Genomic DNA, 19,524 nt, shown 5'->3' with positions numbered 1-19,524 from the left:
AACTCTTCTTTTTTATACCTGCTTTATACCTCCTGATATTCAGTATAAACCCCTAAATATCTTCACTGAGAAGGAAGCTGGGGCTGGAGGAGAGCAGCTGCCTGCTACAACTTGACAGCATCACAGGGTGAACCCTGCACTTTGCTGCTGAGCATCTCCCCAGTTCTGGAACTCAGTAAGAACCCGCATTATTATCTCAAGCTGAATTCTTTATCTCTGGCCATCATATGATGCCAGCCTGGTCTAGAAGAGTTGTTGCTGTCAACAGTAATAGTAGCAAAAAAGTTACCACATCTTCTGAAAATGAAAACAAAACAAAAAAATCACCTCTCCTGCCAGTATACAAAGCAAGGACACCAGGCACCGGTTCAAACAGAGCCCCTGCATACAAACAAACAAAGATGCCTGTCAGGGCTTAAGGGGGAAAAAATAGCACAGCTGTAACACCACATTAGTGAAATTGTATGAGCCTTTTTATTTTCAAGGATGCAGACAGATGCCACCTGAAACATAGGATGCTTGGAAATACCACATGCACACACAATTAAAACACACACGTTCTTTGAGCTTCCTTTCCGAATGTCCTTAGCACAAATTACATTAACACTGCTAATGCTGATGGAAACCAAGCGAAGCTGTCCTCACAAGAGTTTAAACCTGTACAGAACTAAAGGGCAAAACAGAGCTTTTGAGATGGCAAATAACCATTTCTTAGAAATCATGTTTACATTTGTGACTGTGAAGTTAAAACCAGACAATGATATTTGAATTTAGAAGCTAGGCAGCAGTGGTGGTGATTTTGGATATTATTTTTCTTGCCCAGGTTGAATCTCATTAAGCCTAATCTTCATGCATGCATCCAAGTCACTTTGTAGATACCTGTGCCCAGTGTAACTTCCGCAGGGAGGCTGCCAGCACCAGGCAGCTGCGCACAGAGTGGACAGGTAGATGCTCTGCACACAAGGGCTCAGTGTCTCTCCAGTAAACTGCGTCTGACTCTTATCAAGCTGGTAGTCTTTGAAAAAATGCCTGTAAATATGACCCATTTTTTAAATAAATGTTAGTCAGTTGATTTGTTAAAAGCCAAAGAGGCATAAAACATCCTTAGTGCACTTTGTACTTCTGGCATCATTTCCACCGCCTGGGAGAAAGGCTGTATTTTGTCTTTTGGGGAGAGCGGTTGTGTAAAATAGCCATCTTTTACAGTCAAGAGATAATTGAATTCCCTGATTCACAAGCTCCTGGGTTTTATCTTCTCTGTCCTCTAGCATGTTATTGCACAATCCCCTTTGTTCCTTCCTAAACTCCCAGGTTAGAGCTTGCTCATGGGAGTGGGCTTTGGGCACTGGGTAGCATAAGTGGTCTGACCAAACTGCAACAGTGCTGCAGTCACAGGACATAACCTGTGATTCGATAACCTCATGGCCGGTTGCTTATCACTTTGGTTTTACATTGAAGCCAGGAGCCAGCTGTGTTAAATTTCCAGTTGGATGCAAAGGAGATTAGATGAGTGGTTTGTATGAACAGGAAGTCATGTATCTCATCTTCTGCATTTGGTGCTGAGGGCGAAGCCTGGGAGTCACTCTGGGGCAGGAACTGTGATGACTTTTGGCCAGGAACAGCTGCACTACCAAGTTCACGGTGGTGGCAGACATGGCTCTGTGGCAACCTTGCTGTCACTTGGCCCTCTTAGAACAACTGCTCCCATACAACAGAACAGCGTAAGAAGGGAAAAGCTGAAGAATTGGTGGTTTCTATCATTAGAGAGCAGCATCAGAAGAAGCAGGTCTTTCTTTCCCTGCAAGGAGGGTGGGTCTTTCCCTGCAAGGAGGGTGGGTCTTTCCCTGCAAGGAGGGTGGGACTGTTTCAGGCAGAAGAAGGAAATGTTGCCCATGCAAAGCCTGAAAGAACTCATTTCAGGTAACTGGTATGTCTGTGTAAGAGAAATCAATTTCTTCATCATCAAGAAAATGCAGATCTTGATAAACCAGTGGCTTAAAATTTTAATGCAAGATCTCAGAGTGGAAAATACTTTCCATATAAGCAGTAAATAATTAAAGAGGATTTTCTTACCAAAAAGTGGGAAATCTGACTTTAAATCGGTGTGAAGATATGAATTGTAATCTGCAAAAACCTGAAGACATTAATCTTCTGAGAAAATATTTACATAAGCATATTATAAGCTTGTCTGGGGATTTGTTATGCACTGGGTGGAGGGTATATTATGCAGACAGTAATGAAAGAAAAATTAAGATTTGTAAACATGTTCTGTATTATAACTGTACAATATATTACAAGGGTTCAGGTAAATTTGTGGTACCACAGAGAACTTGCATGAGAAGGGATGCTTTCCCATCGTACAGCTGGTCTTGTGGTCATATGTGCAGGCTAGACAAAATTTTCAGTCACACAGTACAGGAACTTCATCAGCTTCTTCCCATGCTTCTGCTCTAGAAGGTGGTGCAAAGCACCTTTGGTTTTGCCCTTCAAAATACAGCCAGTGTGCCACTCCTCTGTAGAAGGCGGCTGTGTATTTGAAAATTCGAAATGCTGAGGAAATAAATCATGACTAATGTGAAGGAATTTTGTTCTCAGGTGTGTCCACAGTAATATGGGTAATGCTGTTGTGGTAACAGCTGCAGTGATAGATACTACCTTCATGTCCTAAACCCAGTGTTGTAAAATTTCACTACACCAATTTCTGTTAAACTTACATAGAAAAACCAAAAATGTCCATCTATCATAGTAACTAATAACAGTTATAAAAAAGAAAATACAGGGTAGTGTCTTATCTCTTATACCTGGCGATTATCTGTGACTGAACTACACTCACATCATGCAGCACATTTTTATGAGGTACAAGGGCATACAACTCTTAGAAAAACAAAAGAGGAGTCATGGTGCTGGACACTACACAAAGGACACACAGACAGGTGTAAACCGTGCCTTCATGGCCACGGGTTAGCAAAAAAACCAATATATGAGCAAACGGACTGAAAATCATTGAGAAGTCTTCTTTTATTGAAACAAAACAATATGTTGCAATATATAAGAATTGATTCTTTCAAGCTGCCAGACATATTAGAGAAACATTACAGAGATCATCAGATTGGCCACTAATTCTTAAAAAAACCTAACCAACCAAACCCCCCCCCCCGCCCCTGAAGTCTTCCAAGAAGTTTTGATAGTGCTGTTTTAATACATTTTTATGAGATAATAGTTCCCATGGCAGCAACCTATAAATACAGATGGGCAGATTGATTTAAATGAAACAATGACAGTCTATACTAAGGAACTAAAAAAAAACACCCCAAAAAATAAAATTATGAAGATCAATCAATAGCTGGAGAAACTACCTTAGACTGTCTGATTCTTCATGGGCACATTTTGACAATACTAGATTTTCTTACTCTGAAGTGAAAGTCAATGGGGAGAGTAATAAGGCAATGCAATGCTTTACCTTTCTTGTCTTTTATAATAATTTAGTTCAAGCAGGCTTTGGGAAATCGCACTTTTATTTCAAGATCCAGAAGATCAATACAGCAGTATACATTTAGTGCTTGAGGGAAAATTTACTCAAAATTGTTTCATGATGAAAATGCCAAAGGCAGATGCTTTTGTTCAATCTGTTACTTTGAAGGTACTTTGTAATCTTAATTCCATGTTAAAGACTTGTGGCCATTGTATCAAAGGCAGCACACGTTATCTTTCAGTGATGAAATGCTAAGGATCTGTGCATAGTAATTCAATAAAAACCCCCAGTATTAACACATTTTAACATAGAAAACTGTATAATTATTTTGCACTAACAGCTGATTCTACAATGTATAAAATACTTCCACTCATACATACAAACTCTCTCTGCTGTTCTTGCCTAGCCAGTGCTCTCCCATCCAGGCAAAGGTCACAAAGCATCTCAGCCAGCAATGTTTAGCTTCCAAAAATTTGGGGGAATAATCAGCAGGAAAACAGATCAAGCTGAACTTAGAAAAAATTTTGTGTTTCCTGTTATTTCTGGTTTTGTCATGGCATGTATAATATGGAAGCTTTCTAGATATTTAGGAAATGAGCTGAAACTTGTAGTGAAATCATATATCCAGGTAAGGATTTACTAAGGGGGGGGGCTATGGTCACCTTAGTCACTCAGCATTAGACCCTGTTTCCCACTTCATGTCATGACACCAGCAGCTCAAGATTTCTTACTGTGGTACCATGTTTCCAGTGTGGCTCTGTGATTCCCTCATGGCAGCCCTGGATGATCTGGCCTCTCACCAGCTGGATCTCCCTAAGCAGGAGAGAAGTAGTGCAGCAGTCAGAGAGTATTTAGCTCTTCTTTTGACACCCAACCCGGGCTGGAGGGCAGAAGGGAGGGGTGATGCTCCCCTAGCCCATGCTGTCATCAATGCTGCAGCGTCCTTCCTTTTCTCCCAGTTCATATTGGGCCTGCACCTGCCCCTGCTCACTTTGGATTTTCATCTGTTGTAATGTAAAACCAGGGGAAAATGTCTTTACCTGTATTTGTAACAGTTATGTAATTTTCATATAATAAGAGGTTTATTAACATTATTTCTTTTCAGCTAGGATAACAGAAGCTATAAATGCACTCCCTGACAGTGCTGAACTCTGAGATCCTGCCTGGACAGCAGTATAAACACTTAAAATGTAGACAGAAAAACAGCAATAGAAAAGTACTGGTACCAATTTATTAATGCTGGTTTCTTGTCTAGCTATAAAGTGACCAATTGTTACAGTAACTTTTCTGTTAATATTTCCAAAGTCTTATCTGCCAGGTGAATGGATGTCTGTGTAAGAAAATTTGAGTTGTTTTAAATCTTTACAATAAGAATAAAAAGAGCTTCTTAGGCAATTTAGTTAATTTTGGCTAACTAGTACATAGCCTGAGGAGAGACAGAGGGTCCTAAAAGGAGCAGGAGTACAAACTGCGTAGGAGCTGTGTGGAGAAACACAGCTGAGTCTCAGAGGTGAGGGAAAGGAGATTTTCCTAGGGACCCTAGGGGACTTTCTACAGCTGGATGTAATTCAGAAAGACACTGGCTGCAGGACTGCAGTTATTCCCCCCTCCCAAATGCAATCACCAAATGGCCAGGAGATGCTTGACTTGTTTTGTTTTGTTTCATCCTGCAGATTTGAATTTCCTCTATTTAAGCAGCACATTGTTCTACTCAATGTTTGAATAATGGTTAAAGATTGAGAGCCCTTACCGTGCTTCTGGTGTGCTCACATGGCAGATTTAAACCAGATTTTCGACCAAGAATCTGGCCAGTGCAGAATCCCATCACGTGTTGCAGTGTTGCATCTCATGTACACCCAGACTACTACAGTGGGGTTTCTGAAGGTGCCAAAAATGCAAAATCAGTCCTTCGACATGAGAGAGGATGTTCTTAACCACAGAAAAAAGTCCTTCTGGGAGATAAGTGACTGTAATGGTCAGTTGAACCTTGTTTTAGAGGGAAATGCTCTAAACTAGCTCTCAGATACTAAGATCTACCCCTGCATTATCTCAGTTACAGAGTCAAATGCAGTGCAGAGAGAACCAGAATCATCTGTGTGCAATAAAGCTGGTCTTGCTCCCAGTCTGGCTGCCAGTATCATTCCTGTGGCTGGCATTTCAACTGGCTGCCAGTATAGCTATCTTGCAAATGAGTTTAATTTGTGCATAGCACAGAAGTTTCATTCTTTCAAATCCTGAGATGGGAGAATAGGATATTTTAAGTAACAACCAACATGAAATAAAACACATTTGTTTTGGTTTTTTTTGTTTTGTTTTTTTCCTAAGGAATGGAGTCTTTATTTTCTGCTGATAATTAATACAATTCAGTAAAAACTCTTCTAAATCTCAGTGATTGTTTTGAAAGGCAGTAAAATGACCAAGGGGAAGAGATGAGGAACTTAAACAGATGAAAGAGACCCAGAAAACTCATTTTAGAGAGCAGAAACTACAGTGAAGGAGACCTTTTCTCGGAAGAGGGCAAGTGTATGAGTAGGCAAAGAGGAGCTGGGAAGGATGAATGCCCGAAGCCACTAATGACAGTATTTGGAAGAGTGCCTTGAAGGCTTTGGTCTTTTCTACTCCTGACAGAAGGAAAGGCAAAAGGAGCTTCCCTGCCTCCTCCCACTAATTCTGGTGGAGTCGAAGCAGAAGGGAGCACCACTAGGGGACTGGAAATGGTAAAATATTTTGCTCTGGTTTACACTGAAAAACTTTTTCACTCTGTATAAACTGACAGAATTTCCTTGAAATTCAACAGTTTATCAATGATAATGTCTAAAATGGAGCTTTATTTTTGGCTCCAGATTAATGTATAAGTATCATTTCTTGTCAAATGGGTAGTCCATGAAGGAAGCTTCTGATTCTGTTATGCATTCTGTAGTAAAGGTCTGTGACCCTTGGGCATAAAAACATAAAGAGCTAGAGGATGACTACTTGACTTTTCTAGTTGTCTACATTTACACGTTTCTCTCCAGACTTTCTGAAATCAATCTTTCCCTGTGATTGCCCTGCAGCTTTCACACACCACTTCAGAGACAGCTGTGCAGGAGTAGCTGCAGTTCTCTCCCAACTTCTAGTGGACAATTTGGCCAACCAAACAAAAGGGTTTTAATCGTGCATGTTTCTTAACAGTGCACTGATTTGTTATAACAAACATGAACTTCAAGCTCCAGGTATTTTATGATCCCTTTCCTTCCCCCTCTTCTCACTGCCCTGCATTCCCTCTCTCTTTCCCAAGCACTTGTGGTGGAAGCAGACCCTCTGGGTGAATTAACCAAGTATTTTACAGTATCACAGTACTTTCTTTGGAGATCACTGCCAGAACAACAAAGAAGTGGCACTGCTCAGCAGCAGCAGAGCAAGGACTCGCGTTTTCCCTCCAGGAAAGCAGGGCTGCAGTATTTGTGACGAGCTGCCAGCTCAGAGCAGTGCTTACCACTGTTTTATTGAGGCACAGAGCAGCAAAACAATGTATTTGGGTTATAGAGCAGAGCTCCTATCCCTCATTCTTCATCCAGTATTTCATGCTGCTGGGTATTTTCTTTTGCTGCAGTATGGCAGTTACTGGACACATGAACCGTGGCCTATGAATTGTTGGTTTCTTCAGGTAGCTTGTAATTTTGAGGCAAAAACCAGTCAACTCGAGTTCGGAAGAAATATGTCTGAATAGGAGCAAAATTCAGCAGAGTGGGGCAGATCCAAGGACAGGCATTGGCTACAGCAGACCATGCCTGAAGGCTGTTGTTAAACACCTTCTCCATTTCAAAATGCAAGTGCAAAGTGTCTCTTATAGGGATTATAGCAGCACAGCACATTAAATGGATTTTTTGAGCAACCACGTATTTAGGGGAGCTTTGTTGTAACGGACAGCGATCCCTGTGAAAGGTTGTATTTCCATTACACAGCTTTTAGCTTCGAGGAGTCGAATTGCTTCTTTCACAAGACGCCAGCAGCACAAGCAGCGATGGTTCCAAAAGCACCTCTCCAGTTTCGGACGCCGCGGCCGTGCTGCCCATGAACGCCGCCCTCAGGGGACAGGGAGCCCACGGCCCGGCCCTCGCCGGGGCCCCTTCCCTGCCGGATCTGTGCCCGGGGCCTGCCGCGAGGAGCAGCCTGTGGGGACAGCGGCGGCCTGCAGTGCCCGCCCGGCCCGGGGAAGCCTGCCGCCCCGCCGCCGGCTCCGCTGCCCTCCTGGGGCCGGCCGCGACCGCGCCCCCCGCCCCGCCATCGCCTCCCCGCGCTGAGGCGGCGCCGCCGCCGCGCCCCGGCCCGCGCGGCCCCGCCGTCACGTGACAGCCGAAGTCCGGCGAGGCAACATGGCCGCGGCGGCGGGGTAAGCATCGCTCCGCGCCCGCCGCTCCCCGCGGGTCCGCCGGGCCCCGCGCCCCGGCCCGTGGCGAGGCTGCGCGTCCTCCCGGCTCCCCCCGCCCCTCCACGCCCCCCGAGGGGCGCTACGCGGCGGCGGCCCTGCGCTGCGAGGCCGGCGGGGTCTCGGTGAGGGGCCGGGGGTGCCGGAGGGCAGCGGTTGTCCCGAGCAGGCTGGGGAGCGCCGGGCCCGGCTGGGCGGCCGGCCGTAGCCGTGCAGCCTGCAGGGGAGGCCGGGCTGCTTGCGCTGGAGCAGCGGCTCCCCGAAATGAAAGCGGGTTTTGCGTGCGGCGGCGAGAGAAGGCACCCTGCGCGCCGGGTCGGCTCGGCGGTGCCTCCCCTCGAGCCCTGGGTCATCCTTTTAAGTTGCGTTAGGTTTGGGATATCGTGCTTAAAGGAGGTTGTGGATTGCTTAGTCTACGGCCTCTCCCACATTTTACAGCTAAATTCAGCCATTTCTTTCAGTGCTTTAAGAAGGTGCCATTTAAAGTGTATCAAAATGAGGGGGGGACTTTTCGTAGTTGCTAAAAACAGGTCACGCTGCGACTTGGCTCTGACTCTTCAGTCTGTGGGTGAAGGTGCTCCCCTGTGGGGTCCTCTCCTGCCGCTGGTGGCCCCCAGCGCTGGCCGGGCGATCGCTGTGCGGAGAGGTTGGGCTGGGTTGGGTAAGTGGGACATTGAACGGGGCCGGGACTTCAAGTGCTTGACTTACTTACAAGGAGCAGAGTTCGCCGTGAGGGAAATACCCAGCTTATGCCTTAAACAACGGTAGTTGCTTTTACTGTTTCCCTTGTATCGCTTATTTGCTTGTGCTGCTGTTAACATAGGCCTCTTGCACTTCACAAGTTTGATGTGGAAACAGCATTAAAAATTGGCTAGACTTCAGGCTGGTGTTAACTTGCTCAAAACAAACATAAATAATGATAACTTTGGAAAAGTAGTTTCAGTAGTTTCTCATCTTCACTGAAATCTGGGTCCTGTCACATGGCCTCAGTAGAACAGAAATGGCAATCCATGAATTTTCTTCAGAAAAATTTGAAGTACAAAAGATCTGAAAAATGGGAAAACCAGAAATAAAATAGGACTTTTGGTTACTGGTGTGTTCTGGTAGTTGCATCAAAACAAATCCAAAATGTTAGATGGATCATGCAGTGACAGAATGTAAGCTTTCTGAAAATATAAAACTTTGGAAATAAGCATTGAAAATCAACAGTTCCAGGCAAAAGAAAAATATAAAGAAACAGATGGAGTTTAATGTTCCTAGCTACATTTCACTTCCAGTATAATAAAATAAAAGAGCTCTTGTGTGCGCTTGGGCCTAAGCGATCATAAAAATTGTGTTATGATGGCCAGCAGGGAAACTGTCAGCTACTATGGGAGGCCTTTACCAGGCTGAGTGATGGCTGAATTCTCGTACCAGACCAGAGAAAATGAGGAAGATGAGCTTCACTTGTCCTCTCCTGGTCTTGCAAGTAGCCATTTCTGACACTGACTAATGCTTATTTGCAGAAGCTTTATAGCTTCAAAGAGGTGTGCACCACAAAGCAGTGCTTGCATTAAATATGCTTCATTATCAAATGTGTAACTCTGCAAGAGGGTTTTGAGCTGCGTCTGCACTAACAGAAGAAATAGATATTGAAGGACCAGCCAATGTATTGTATTAATTAAATTCTGGTATTTGCGTGTCTCTCCCATGCCTGGAGTGTGCCAATTGATGGTTACAAGCTCTTTAGGAGGGATAGACAAGGAAGGAGAGGTGGTGGGGTGGCTCTGTATGGTAAGGACTGTTATGATTGCTTCGAGCACAGGTGTAGTGAAGACAGGATTGAGTGCCTTTGCATTAGAATCAGGGGGAAGGCCAACAGGGCAGATGTTGTAGTAGGAGTCTACTATAGGCCACCCAACCAGGACAGAGAGATGGACGAGATATTTTATAGGCACTTAGGTGAAATCTCATGATCGCTTGCCCTTGTTCTTGTGGGCGACTTTAACTTCCCAGACATCTGCTGGAAATACAGCACGGCAGAACAAGACCAGTCCCGGAGGTTCCTAGAATGTGTGGGAGACAACTTCCTCATGCAGCTGGTGAGTAAACTGACCAGAGAAGGTGCCCTACTAGATCTCCTCTTTGTGAACAGAGAAGGGCTGGTGGACGACGTGGAGGTTGGAGGCCGACTAGGGCACAGCGATCATGAAATAATAGAGTTCTCTATTCTTTGAGAGGTCAGGAGAGAGCTTAGCAGGACTGACATCCTGGACTTCAGAAGGGCTGACTTTGTCTTGTTTAGGCACCTGCTTGAAAGGATCCCCTGGGAGACTCTCCTGAAGGGTACAGGCCCCAGGAAGGCTGGGCGCTCTTTAAGAAGGAAGTGTTAATAGCCCAGGAGCAGGCAGTCCCCAGGTGCTCTAAGAGAAGCCGATGCCAGAGAAGAGCATCCTGGCTGAACAGGGAGCTTTGGCTGCAACTCAGAGAGAAAAGGAGAGTTTACAGCCTTTGGAAGAAGGGGCTAGCCACACACAGTGATTACAGAGAGGCTGTGAGGCTATGCATGGTGGAAATCAGAAGGGCTAAAGCCCAATTGGAAATTAATTTGGCCTCTGCAATCAAGGAAAACAAGAAAAGTTTCTATAAGTATGTCAGTAGCAAAAGAAAGTCCAGGGAGAGTCTCCATCCCCTGCTAGATGCAGGAGGAAATTTGGTAACAAGTGATGAGGAGAAGGCTGAGGTGCTTAATGCCTTCTTTGCCTCAGTCTTTAATAGCAAGGTTAGTTGTATTGATGCAATCCAGCCTCCAGAGCCAGAATACAGAGACTGGGAGAACGACCCCCCTGCAATCCAGGAGACAGTCAGTGACCTGCTGCATTACATAGACATACACACATCTATGGGACTGGATGGGATACACCTGAGAGTGCTGAAGGAGCTGGCTGGGGTGCTTGCCAGGCCACTTTCTATCATTTAGCAGTCCTGGCTGACTGGGGAGGTCCCGACTGATTGGAAATTGGCCCGTGTGACACCCATCTATAAGAAGGGTCAGAAGGATGATCCAGGAAATTACAGGCCTGTCAGCTTGACTTCGGTGCCCGGGAAGCTGATGGAGCAGCTCATCCTAAACACCATCATGCAACCCATGAGGGACAACCAGATGCTCAGGCCCAGTCAGCGTCGGTTTATGAAAGGCAGGTCCTGCTGACAAACCTGATCTCCTTCTATGACAGAGCGACCTGCTTATTGGATGAGGGAAAGGCTGTGGATGTAATTTACCTTAACTTTAGCAAGGCTTTTGACACCGTTTCCTACAGCATTCTCCTGGCAAAAATGACTGCTCGAGGTTTAGACAACTCACTTCTGCACACTTCGCTGGGTTAAAAACTGGCTGGACGACTGGGCCCAGAGAGCTGTGGTGATGGGAGTTAAATCCAGCTGGTGGCCGGTCACGAGTGGTGTCCCCCAGGGCTCGGTTTTGGGGCCACTCCTGTTTAACATCTTTATTGATGATCCAGACGAGGGGATCGCGATCGAGACTCAGTCAGTTTGCAGACAACACCCAGTTGGGTGGGAGTGTTGATCTGCTCGAGGATAGGGAGGCTCTGCAGAGAGACCTGGACAGGCTGGAGCCATGGGCTGAGCCCAACTGGAGGAGTTTCAATAAGGGCAAATGCCGGGGGCTGCTTCAGTGTGCCCAGGTGGCCAAGAAGGCCAATGGCATCCTGGCTTGTGTCAGCAATAGCGTGGCCAGCAGGGACAGGGAAGGGATCTGACCCCTGTACTCGGCACTGGTGAGGCCGCACCTCGATTCCTGTGTTCAGTTTTGGGCCCCTCACTACAAAAAGGACATAGAGTTACTCGAACATGTCCAGAGAAGGGCTACAAAGCTGGTGCAGGGTCTGGAACACATGTCCTGTGAGGAGCGGCTGAGGGAACTGGGGGGGTTTAGTCTGGAGGAGAGGAGGCTGAGGGGAGACCTCATCGCCCTCTACAGCTCCCTGAAAGGAGGCTGCAGAGAGCTGGGGATGAGTCTCTTTAGCCTAGTCGAAAGCGACAGGACAAGAGGGGATGGCCTCAAGTTGCGCCAGGGAAAGTTCAGACTGGATATTAGGAAGCATTTCTTTACAGAACGGGTTGTTGGGCGTTGGAATGGGCTGCCCAGGGAGGTGGTGGAGTCCCCATCCCTGGAGGTGTTCAAGAGTCGGGTTGATTTAGAGCTTAAGGATATGCTGTAGGTGGGAACTGTGCTAGGTGAACGGTTGGGCTAGATGATGTCCAGGGTCCTTTCCAACCTAGATGATTCTGTGATATAAACTGAGTGATTAGAGATCATGGACCAATATTGAAAGCTTGTAATTCCCTCTCCAGAAAGAACTTCGTTGTAGTAGTTACGGGGCAAATAACAGAGTTTTACACTGATTACGCTGTAATTGCATGTGTATTTGCAGGGTTGATACACATGTGAGGCAGTTACATAGATGTACTCACTCAACTTAGTACAAGTGGCATAGCAATGACTTCTTATGTTTGGAACTGAAAAAGAGCTAAATAATAGTCATGGCGTAGACAATACTGTATAGTCACAGGGATTTGTAACAGCTGGACTGGAAGGATACGAGAAAAAAGACCAGGCTAGTCATAACCTGCTTATCTGACATGTATTTCTTAGTAACATCGCAATGGTCACAACAGAGCGATGGTTACACAGCCAGTCCTGTCTGTGAAGACTTCTTGTGATCTTGAGTACTGTGAGAGTTCTCTTCCCAAATCATTATTTGCGATAGAAAGTCAGGTGTACAGGAATACTCTTTTTTGTAAGACTTAAAATTCTTCTGTCCGTGCTAGTCTCTGAAAAGTTCTGTTTAAGCTGTGGAAAGCTTGTGCTGGGCTCATGCATGCGGAGGGACCCAGTCTCTGCAGGCAAAGCAGCACCTGTGGGTGTCTTGCCGTGTTATTAGCCCATCCGGGAGGGTGCTGCCAGTTTGGTACCTGAGTGCTTGCAGGAAGAGAGAACAAAGGCTGAGGAGGAAGCAGACTACTCAAAGTTGAGCTCTCTCTGAAACCTGGCTGGTTTTCTCAGCAGAATTCCAGTTGTGAAAATAAGTCTGTTGCCTGGCAAGCTTGTATTGTTCAAGGCATGAATTAACATATGAGTGCTCAGCAAAGAACCTGAGGAGCAGAGCAGTATTAGTAACAACACTCAGCCCAACCTACCTGTGTCCTGCAGCCCCTGCTGTGGGGTCCAGCACGCTCAGCTGCTGTGATTGTTGCAGCAGCCTTAAAATAGAGACCAAGACCATGCCTGGGAAAAAGCTGTACAAGTGTAAAACAGCTACAGGGCCAAATTCTGCTGTTGATGAATATTGTTGCATGAAATTTGAGCAGGATCTATTATATAAAAGGAAAAACACAGTTTTGTCATGGGCTTAGATAAAATGTACAGAAGAACTGTGATTTTGCACCAGAATGCATTTCAGGTCAAGTATTAAGATCCCAGTAAGACCCTCCTAAAGTGGCTTAGTGAGACTACCAGTAGGAATTGCTAGCTGACATCCGTATTTCTCCTTGAGTATTGTTTTCATTGTCAAAGGTTTTGAGTGCCATAAAAGCATTAATAGTAAACAGTGGAGATGAAGATGTGCCTTTGTAGCAGCTTTCTTTTTGCTCCAGAGTGTGGGAGTTAGGCCTGGAGAAGGAGGGAGATCAGACTTTTTTTTTTAAATCACAGCAAAAAAACCCCAGCTTGTTAAAGTGTAAACTTACAATGATGGTGACTTTTTTTCGTTCCTTAGAAGCAAAACAGAAGCCAGGTTGTGCTACAAAATCTGCCTTTTTTCTTTCTTTCTTTTTTTTTTTTTTTTTTTCCCAGCAGATACAAAGATATGAGAGCAACCTATGGCATAAGAGTATCTGATTATGTTCTCTCTTCCCTTTTATACTTGCAATAAGGTGAGCCTCTTGTAAAAGGTTTTCAACCTCTTGTGCATTGCTGAGTTGCCTTGCTGATATTTAGTTTAAGGTTTGCTATCACATTTAAAACTTTCAGTTGCTTTTGCTAGGATTGTATGAACTTCCTTCATTTTTCCTACAGGCTTGGGTACCCCAAAATGAAAGCTTATACTGTGCTTCCACATTATGCTGATATGCTACAATAGGCAGTCTGCAGCCCTTGTAATGATCACCTGCCATGGTACTGGGTTATCAGGTGTGTGTGTGATGTAATAAAAATAAGCACATTTGGGTTTTGTGCACCATCAACTGAACTCCTAGGCAGATAGTTTGAAAATTGGATTAGCAAGAGCGGTCCTTCACCTTCTAAAATTACTTAGACTGCTATATCAAGTAGTTATAAACAAGCAAAATAAAATATTTTATTAGCTCTTTTATGCTGTGTCTGCAGTAAGAAATTACAGGGTTTACATTTCTGATGCTGATAAAGTCTTTCAGGAGGTTACTTTATGCAGCTATAAATCAAAGGTTACCTTTCAGATTGCCTATGAAAACTATATAATAATTAAGATGTGGAGCTGTGCTTCTCTAAGGTTAAGTCCCTTGGTGGTTTATTTCTTGTCATCTTAACATAGTAACAATTTAACTGCACCTTTCTGTCATCTCTTCTAGAAGCATATCTAATAGAAAATGACCAGCCAGCCAGTCAGTATTCGATAAGCTGAGAGAAGTTGAGGTGGAGGGACAAACTGGACTTAAATCGTAGGATTTTATTGATAAAATAGTATTAATCAGTAATACTGAAGTTCAAAAGCACAACTTTGCTGTATTAAACATAGCAAAAAAAAAAAAAAAAAAAAAGGAATGCTCAGATTCTTCTTTCCTCATTTGATTAAAAAAAAAATCCTACAACAAGCTACTCTGCTTCTGCTGGTAAAGCTCCAAAAAGTGCAAGTATGACCTATAACAAATGTGAATGAATCAGCAATATATTCTTGTAGTACTTTAAACACCTTAAATTACTTAATAACCAGTTTATTTTAAGAGAGAGCTCTCTACTTTTAAACTGTGTTCTCCCAGTTGTGGTTCTGTTGAGTACAGTCTTTCAGAAACTTTCCAGACTGTCTCAGCATGTCTGTGCTGCCTTAGGGCATGGGGTGATGTGTAGCAGGAGGTCAGTGGTATCCAGGACATGCTCCTGCGGCCATGTGTGTGAGTTCAGTCACCTGCTGAAGCCACTTGTATGCGTGCAAGAATAAACATACGTACATAGAAAAGAAATTTGCAGATACTGTGTGAGTGTGGGAAATGCTGTTGTCCTGCGTCTGCTATCTGTCATCTTTTCTCTCCAGTCCCTGTTTCAGCTACTAAACATTTCCCAGATGGACTTGCTGAATTTTGCCAGATTTAATGTAACCTTTCACTTCTGTTTTCAGTAACTCAGAACTCATTTTCCTCTCTCCTGTTTTGCCTTTACTCAACTGACCTAGGCTGTTGTTGCTTTCTCCATCTACTCTTCATGTAGCTTTACCTAAAGGAATGTAACAGGAGACATGCTGTGGGCCAGAGCTGCAGTCACGCCTGTCTTCTGTTGCCATCTTTTTCCTTTGGTACTCCTATGAGCAATGTTTGATCATCACTTGAGAGCGATGCTTGTATACAGCATCTCTTTCACTTAAGTGGATAGCATTTTGTATGTGGAGTTGAACTTCCTTTTCTGCTCTAGACTAAAGAAACAATCGCTGTACATCTGAATCATGCTAACCACTGTCTTCCATTAATTGTCAATTAAAAAAATGTTTTCTAGATCCTCCTTTTGGCTGGGGAATGAGACCTTGAAAGTACCTGTAGCACTCTTTGCCCTGAATAGAAGACGACTGTGTGATCGCCTGAGACAGAATAAGGGTGTCCAGAAGAATTCGGTGGTTCTGCTGCAGGGTGGAGAAGAAACCCAGAGATACTGTACTGATACTGGTATCGTGTTTCGCCAGGTAAGAGCTGAATCAAAACTTCAAATCAAGAAACTCTCTTCAACTGCAAGAACTTTTAAACATTTTTAAATTATTTTCCCTTTATCTCTCATGTGTGCATTGCCTTGCTTCGCTTAAATAAATTGGCTTTTTTGTAACATTGCCTCTTCAGCTTCAAGTTACTCTCTCTTTCAGTGCTGTAGCATGTAGGTTCATTATCTAGTTTAAAGGACCTAATCCTGTTCAAAGCCTTACTGCCTATCCGTGTGTAACATAATATTAAAGACAGCAGTGGAATATTTCTTAGTTTTTTCAGTCTTGTCTGAAAATAAATAACCTTCTTTCTGTAGTGAAACATGTTACAGTGGACCTAAACTGAATTAATTAATAGAAAAGACTATTTCAAGCTTTTATAAATTGTGTATTCCACAAAGCAGTATTGTAGAATTTACAGCATGTGTCTTCTCAAATTAGACTCTTCCTTAAGTACCCATGTGTCCTTCTGTCACAAATAGGACTTAATAACTTGTTAATGTCATGCTGAACCCATTCTTAGTCTTTGGGGAAGCTGGTGTAACAGAACTCTAATTATGCATACCCCATACTTTGCATGGCTGCTACAGTACTTTGTTTTGTGAATGTAATTGAGTTGTGTGATATGAAGAAACAAATAAATTCTAATCTAGTGCATATAGTAATGTAGTTATTGGTCTGTTTTTAGAGGAGATGAACCTTTCAGGGTATCAGAGCATATGCCTGTCCTTACCAAAATGTACTGTTAGGTGTTTTGTTGTTTGCTTGTTCTTAAAATAACTCTTGGCTAAAGGCTGTTTCTAGTGCAGCTGCTGCTTCTCTGGGGCAGGTTGGGTCTTCACTTCAGCACTCTGCCATCACAACCCGATGAATCTGCACTCTGCTTTTACGTTGTCTCATATGACATGATTGTTTCTTCCTGATACTGCATCTCATAATTCTAGATTGGAAGACTGTATTTTATTGTGTGATTTATGTTTATTGTGCTGAATTGACCTGTTTATTATCTTATGGTAGTTTATTAATCTCTAATCCTTTCCAGTTGCCAACAGAGGGATTTGTGTTATTGTAACCTAAAACTAAGCAGTCTGAAAAGCTTTAGATATAAACCACTTCCCCACCCCCCCCTCCAGAAGCAAGAGACATCTCTTTCAGATATGTGGAAGTAGGAGTTAGTATGTACTGTAGTGTATTTTTAGAGCTGGTAGAACTGAGGGGTTTTTCTAAGAATTTATTTTGTCTTAACCTAGGAATCTTACTTTCACTGGACTTTTGGAGTAACTGAAGCAGGCTGCTTTGGAGCAGTAGATGTTGATACTGGAAGATCCATGCTTTTTGTTCCACAACTCCCTGAAAGCTATGCGGTTTGGATGGGAAAGTAAGATGTATCTTTTAACCATGTTCTGATGTATCTGAGTACTTCATATAACTTAACTGTTTGTGGAGCTGGAATGCTATCTCATTTTAATCAGATTCCACCAAATCATTCGGCATGAATTGTAGCCATATGTACATACAGTGATAGAAAATGTGATCAGTTAGTATTGATCATAGGATACCAAATGATACACCACCATTTCGTAGAGAATACCTTTTAGAATTGGCATCCATGGATCTCATGGTATCCATGAAATGAAGCTGAACCATAAAGAAAAGTAGAAGGCTTGTGTTAAGACCAAACAAGTTAAACAGTAAAGCAGGCTTTTCCCAGTTGCTTTACCAGTTTGCAGCCGTCTTAGCTAATGAAGCTTTTTGAATGGCAGAAGGTAGTTTAGCCTCTTTGATACTTTTTTTGATATGAACTGACAGACTGGGGAATGTGATTTTAATTCTGTTCTGTGAGTATGCCATAAACATCTCTCTCTCTATCCACATAGGTAGTAAATATTGCTCAGTGCCATAGTAGTGGAGGAATTGATTTATTTATGTGTTCATCTCTTTTCTCAGTCTTAATTGTATTTATAACCTCTACAAACTGTAAATTTTTTTGTTGTCTACATGGTCTCAGAACATTGGATTAGTTCTAATGTAATAGTTTGAGCTCAGGTTGCTTCACTTCTAATTGAAGCTATCACTTATATTTTAATGCTAATTTTGGGAAAAGGGAAACATTTGCAACCAATCCCATATGCTGAACACTGCCAGACCATATGGTAGGGCATGGATGCTGTCTTCTCAGAGAGTTTATATGAGTATCACTGTCTTAGACCTGCCTGGGAACTGAAATTGTTTGTGATAGCATAAAAATGTGAATACTGCTGTCTGAAATATTTCAGCTGAGAGCTGCACCTGGCTGGGAGGGTAGGTTCTGTTTAACCCTCACGTGTACTCTCTAAAGTTTTTTCCCTAGTGGTGCTTGTTCCCATTGATAGTCAAAGATTTTTCCTCCGCCTAAGTTGGCTTCTACTAGTTCAAATCATCTGTTTCATACCCACATTGATTGTGCCTAATCTGAAAAGGCTTAAAAATATTATTGAAGTTCCACTGTCTCATTTGGCATTTTCAGACAAAATATGGTGGTGTTTATAAATGGCCTTTTTGATTTGTTTGTGCAGTGCTCTTATTGGTTCATTTAGAGAATTACAAGTCTGGTTAAAAGTGGTTTATTGTCGTTGTGTCTTCTTGCAGAGTATAACAAATTGTCTTTATCACAGCATCCTTGTTTTCTAAATTCTCCTTCTTACCCTTCCTGAATCCCTATGTTTGAATCTTTGTTTTCTCTTCTGTCAGCCGTGGTCATGTACTTTTTCTGCTTGTCGGAAGAAGGATGGATGAATAAGTCATTTGTGAGTCAGTAGCAGTTCTGCTTCATAAGTCCGTTGGCAGGGGGTATTGCACACAGCTAGGGATTGTGTTCTTTCCCAGAAGACTCAATTTTAAGTCAAAATTAACACTGAAAGAAAAACACAAATAAGTTTGCCTTCTAACCACTACTATAGTTTGCATTGGAAGTGCTTGTTTCTCTGCATGTGGAAGGCACTGTCTACCTGCTGAAGAAACATTCATTAACATCAATAAAGCACAAATCAGTTCAATGCCTTATATGATATATGCGAGGTTGGTATTTTAGAGAGGCCTACAGCTGGTCTTCTAGGTCATAGCACAGGGTACAGTTGCTTTGCCTGGTGTTTGTATTGCCTTCTATTTAAGACAGATGTGGGAATCTGCTATGTGAGTTTAAGCAGAAATGCATAGATTCTCTTAAAATTAATGCAGAAGGTTCTTTGCTGCTATTTTACTACAACTGTATTACTGAATGTATTGTTTGATGTACTGTTGTGCTTTCACTTCTGAAGGACACATATTTGAGTTGTTTTCGAAATGTAGCTTAGGTAGTGTGACAGTCAGAATGGTTGACCTTTTCGCCTTGAAGTAATGCAGAAGTGGGGCTTCTTGGCTTCTTTCAAATTGCAGTCTTCCTTTGGCCAAAACCAATGAAGTGTCTGAGAGCATTTGCTTGGAGATGAGCAGACTATTAGTTTATAAATGAGACCATGACCACTGTAATTATTTTAGACTCACTCACTGCACTTGTTTTTTATGAACAGTTTTGCATGCTGAAGTGGTGCCTGGGGACTCTGCGGAACAGGTGAACACAGAACTGATGAATGCACTACCCTGGGCTGTGGTCTGCCAAGGACCCAACACTGTGTAGTACTGCTGTTGAGGGTGGCTACAACTTCTTTGGAAGTGTTACTCATCTTGTA

The 19,524-nt window shown here is 43.3% G+C and overlaps 1 protein-coding gene across 4 annotated transcripts in view; it reads left to right on the top strand.

Moving 5' to 3' along the window:
* The first annotated feature begins 7,728 nt into the window (after window positions 1-7,728).
* Window positions 7,729-19,524, top strand: part of PEPD (peptidase D) — a 145,757-nt gene continuing 133,961 nt past the window's right edge. For 2 of the 4 annotated variants that reach the window (XM_074913381.1, XM_074913380.1), the window contains exons 1-3: window positions 7,729-7,844; window positions 15,622-15,805; window positions 17,068-17,195. In XM_074913381.1, coding sequence (XP_074769482.1) covers window positions 7,828-7,844; window positions 15,622-15,805; window positions 17,068-17,195 — 329 coding nt within the window. In that variant the 5' untranslated portion in view covers window positions 7,729-7,827. Of the gene's footprint in view, window positions 7,845-13,734; window positions 13,815-15,621; window positions 15,806-17,067; window positions 17,196-19,524 lie in introns of all 4 variants that reach the window. The other 2 variants (XM_074913383.1, XM_074913382.1) reach the window with 2 other exon arrangements.

The sequence above is a fragment of the Athene noctua genome, chromosome 9 (assembly GCF_965140245.1).
Source record: "Athene noctua chromosome 9, bAthNoc1.hap1.1, whole genome shotgun sequence".
Classification (NCBI taxonomy): domain Eukaryota; kingdom Metazoa; phylum Chordata; class Aves; order Strigiformes; family Strigidae; genus Athene; species Athene noctua.
The sequence above is the reverse complement of the archived record's forward strand: the minus strand, read 5'-3'. Positions and strand labels throughout refer to the sequence as shown.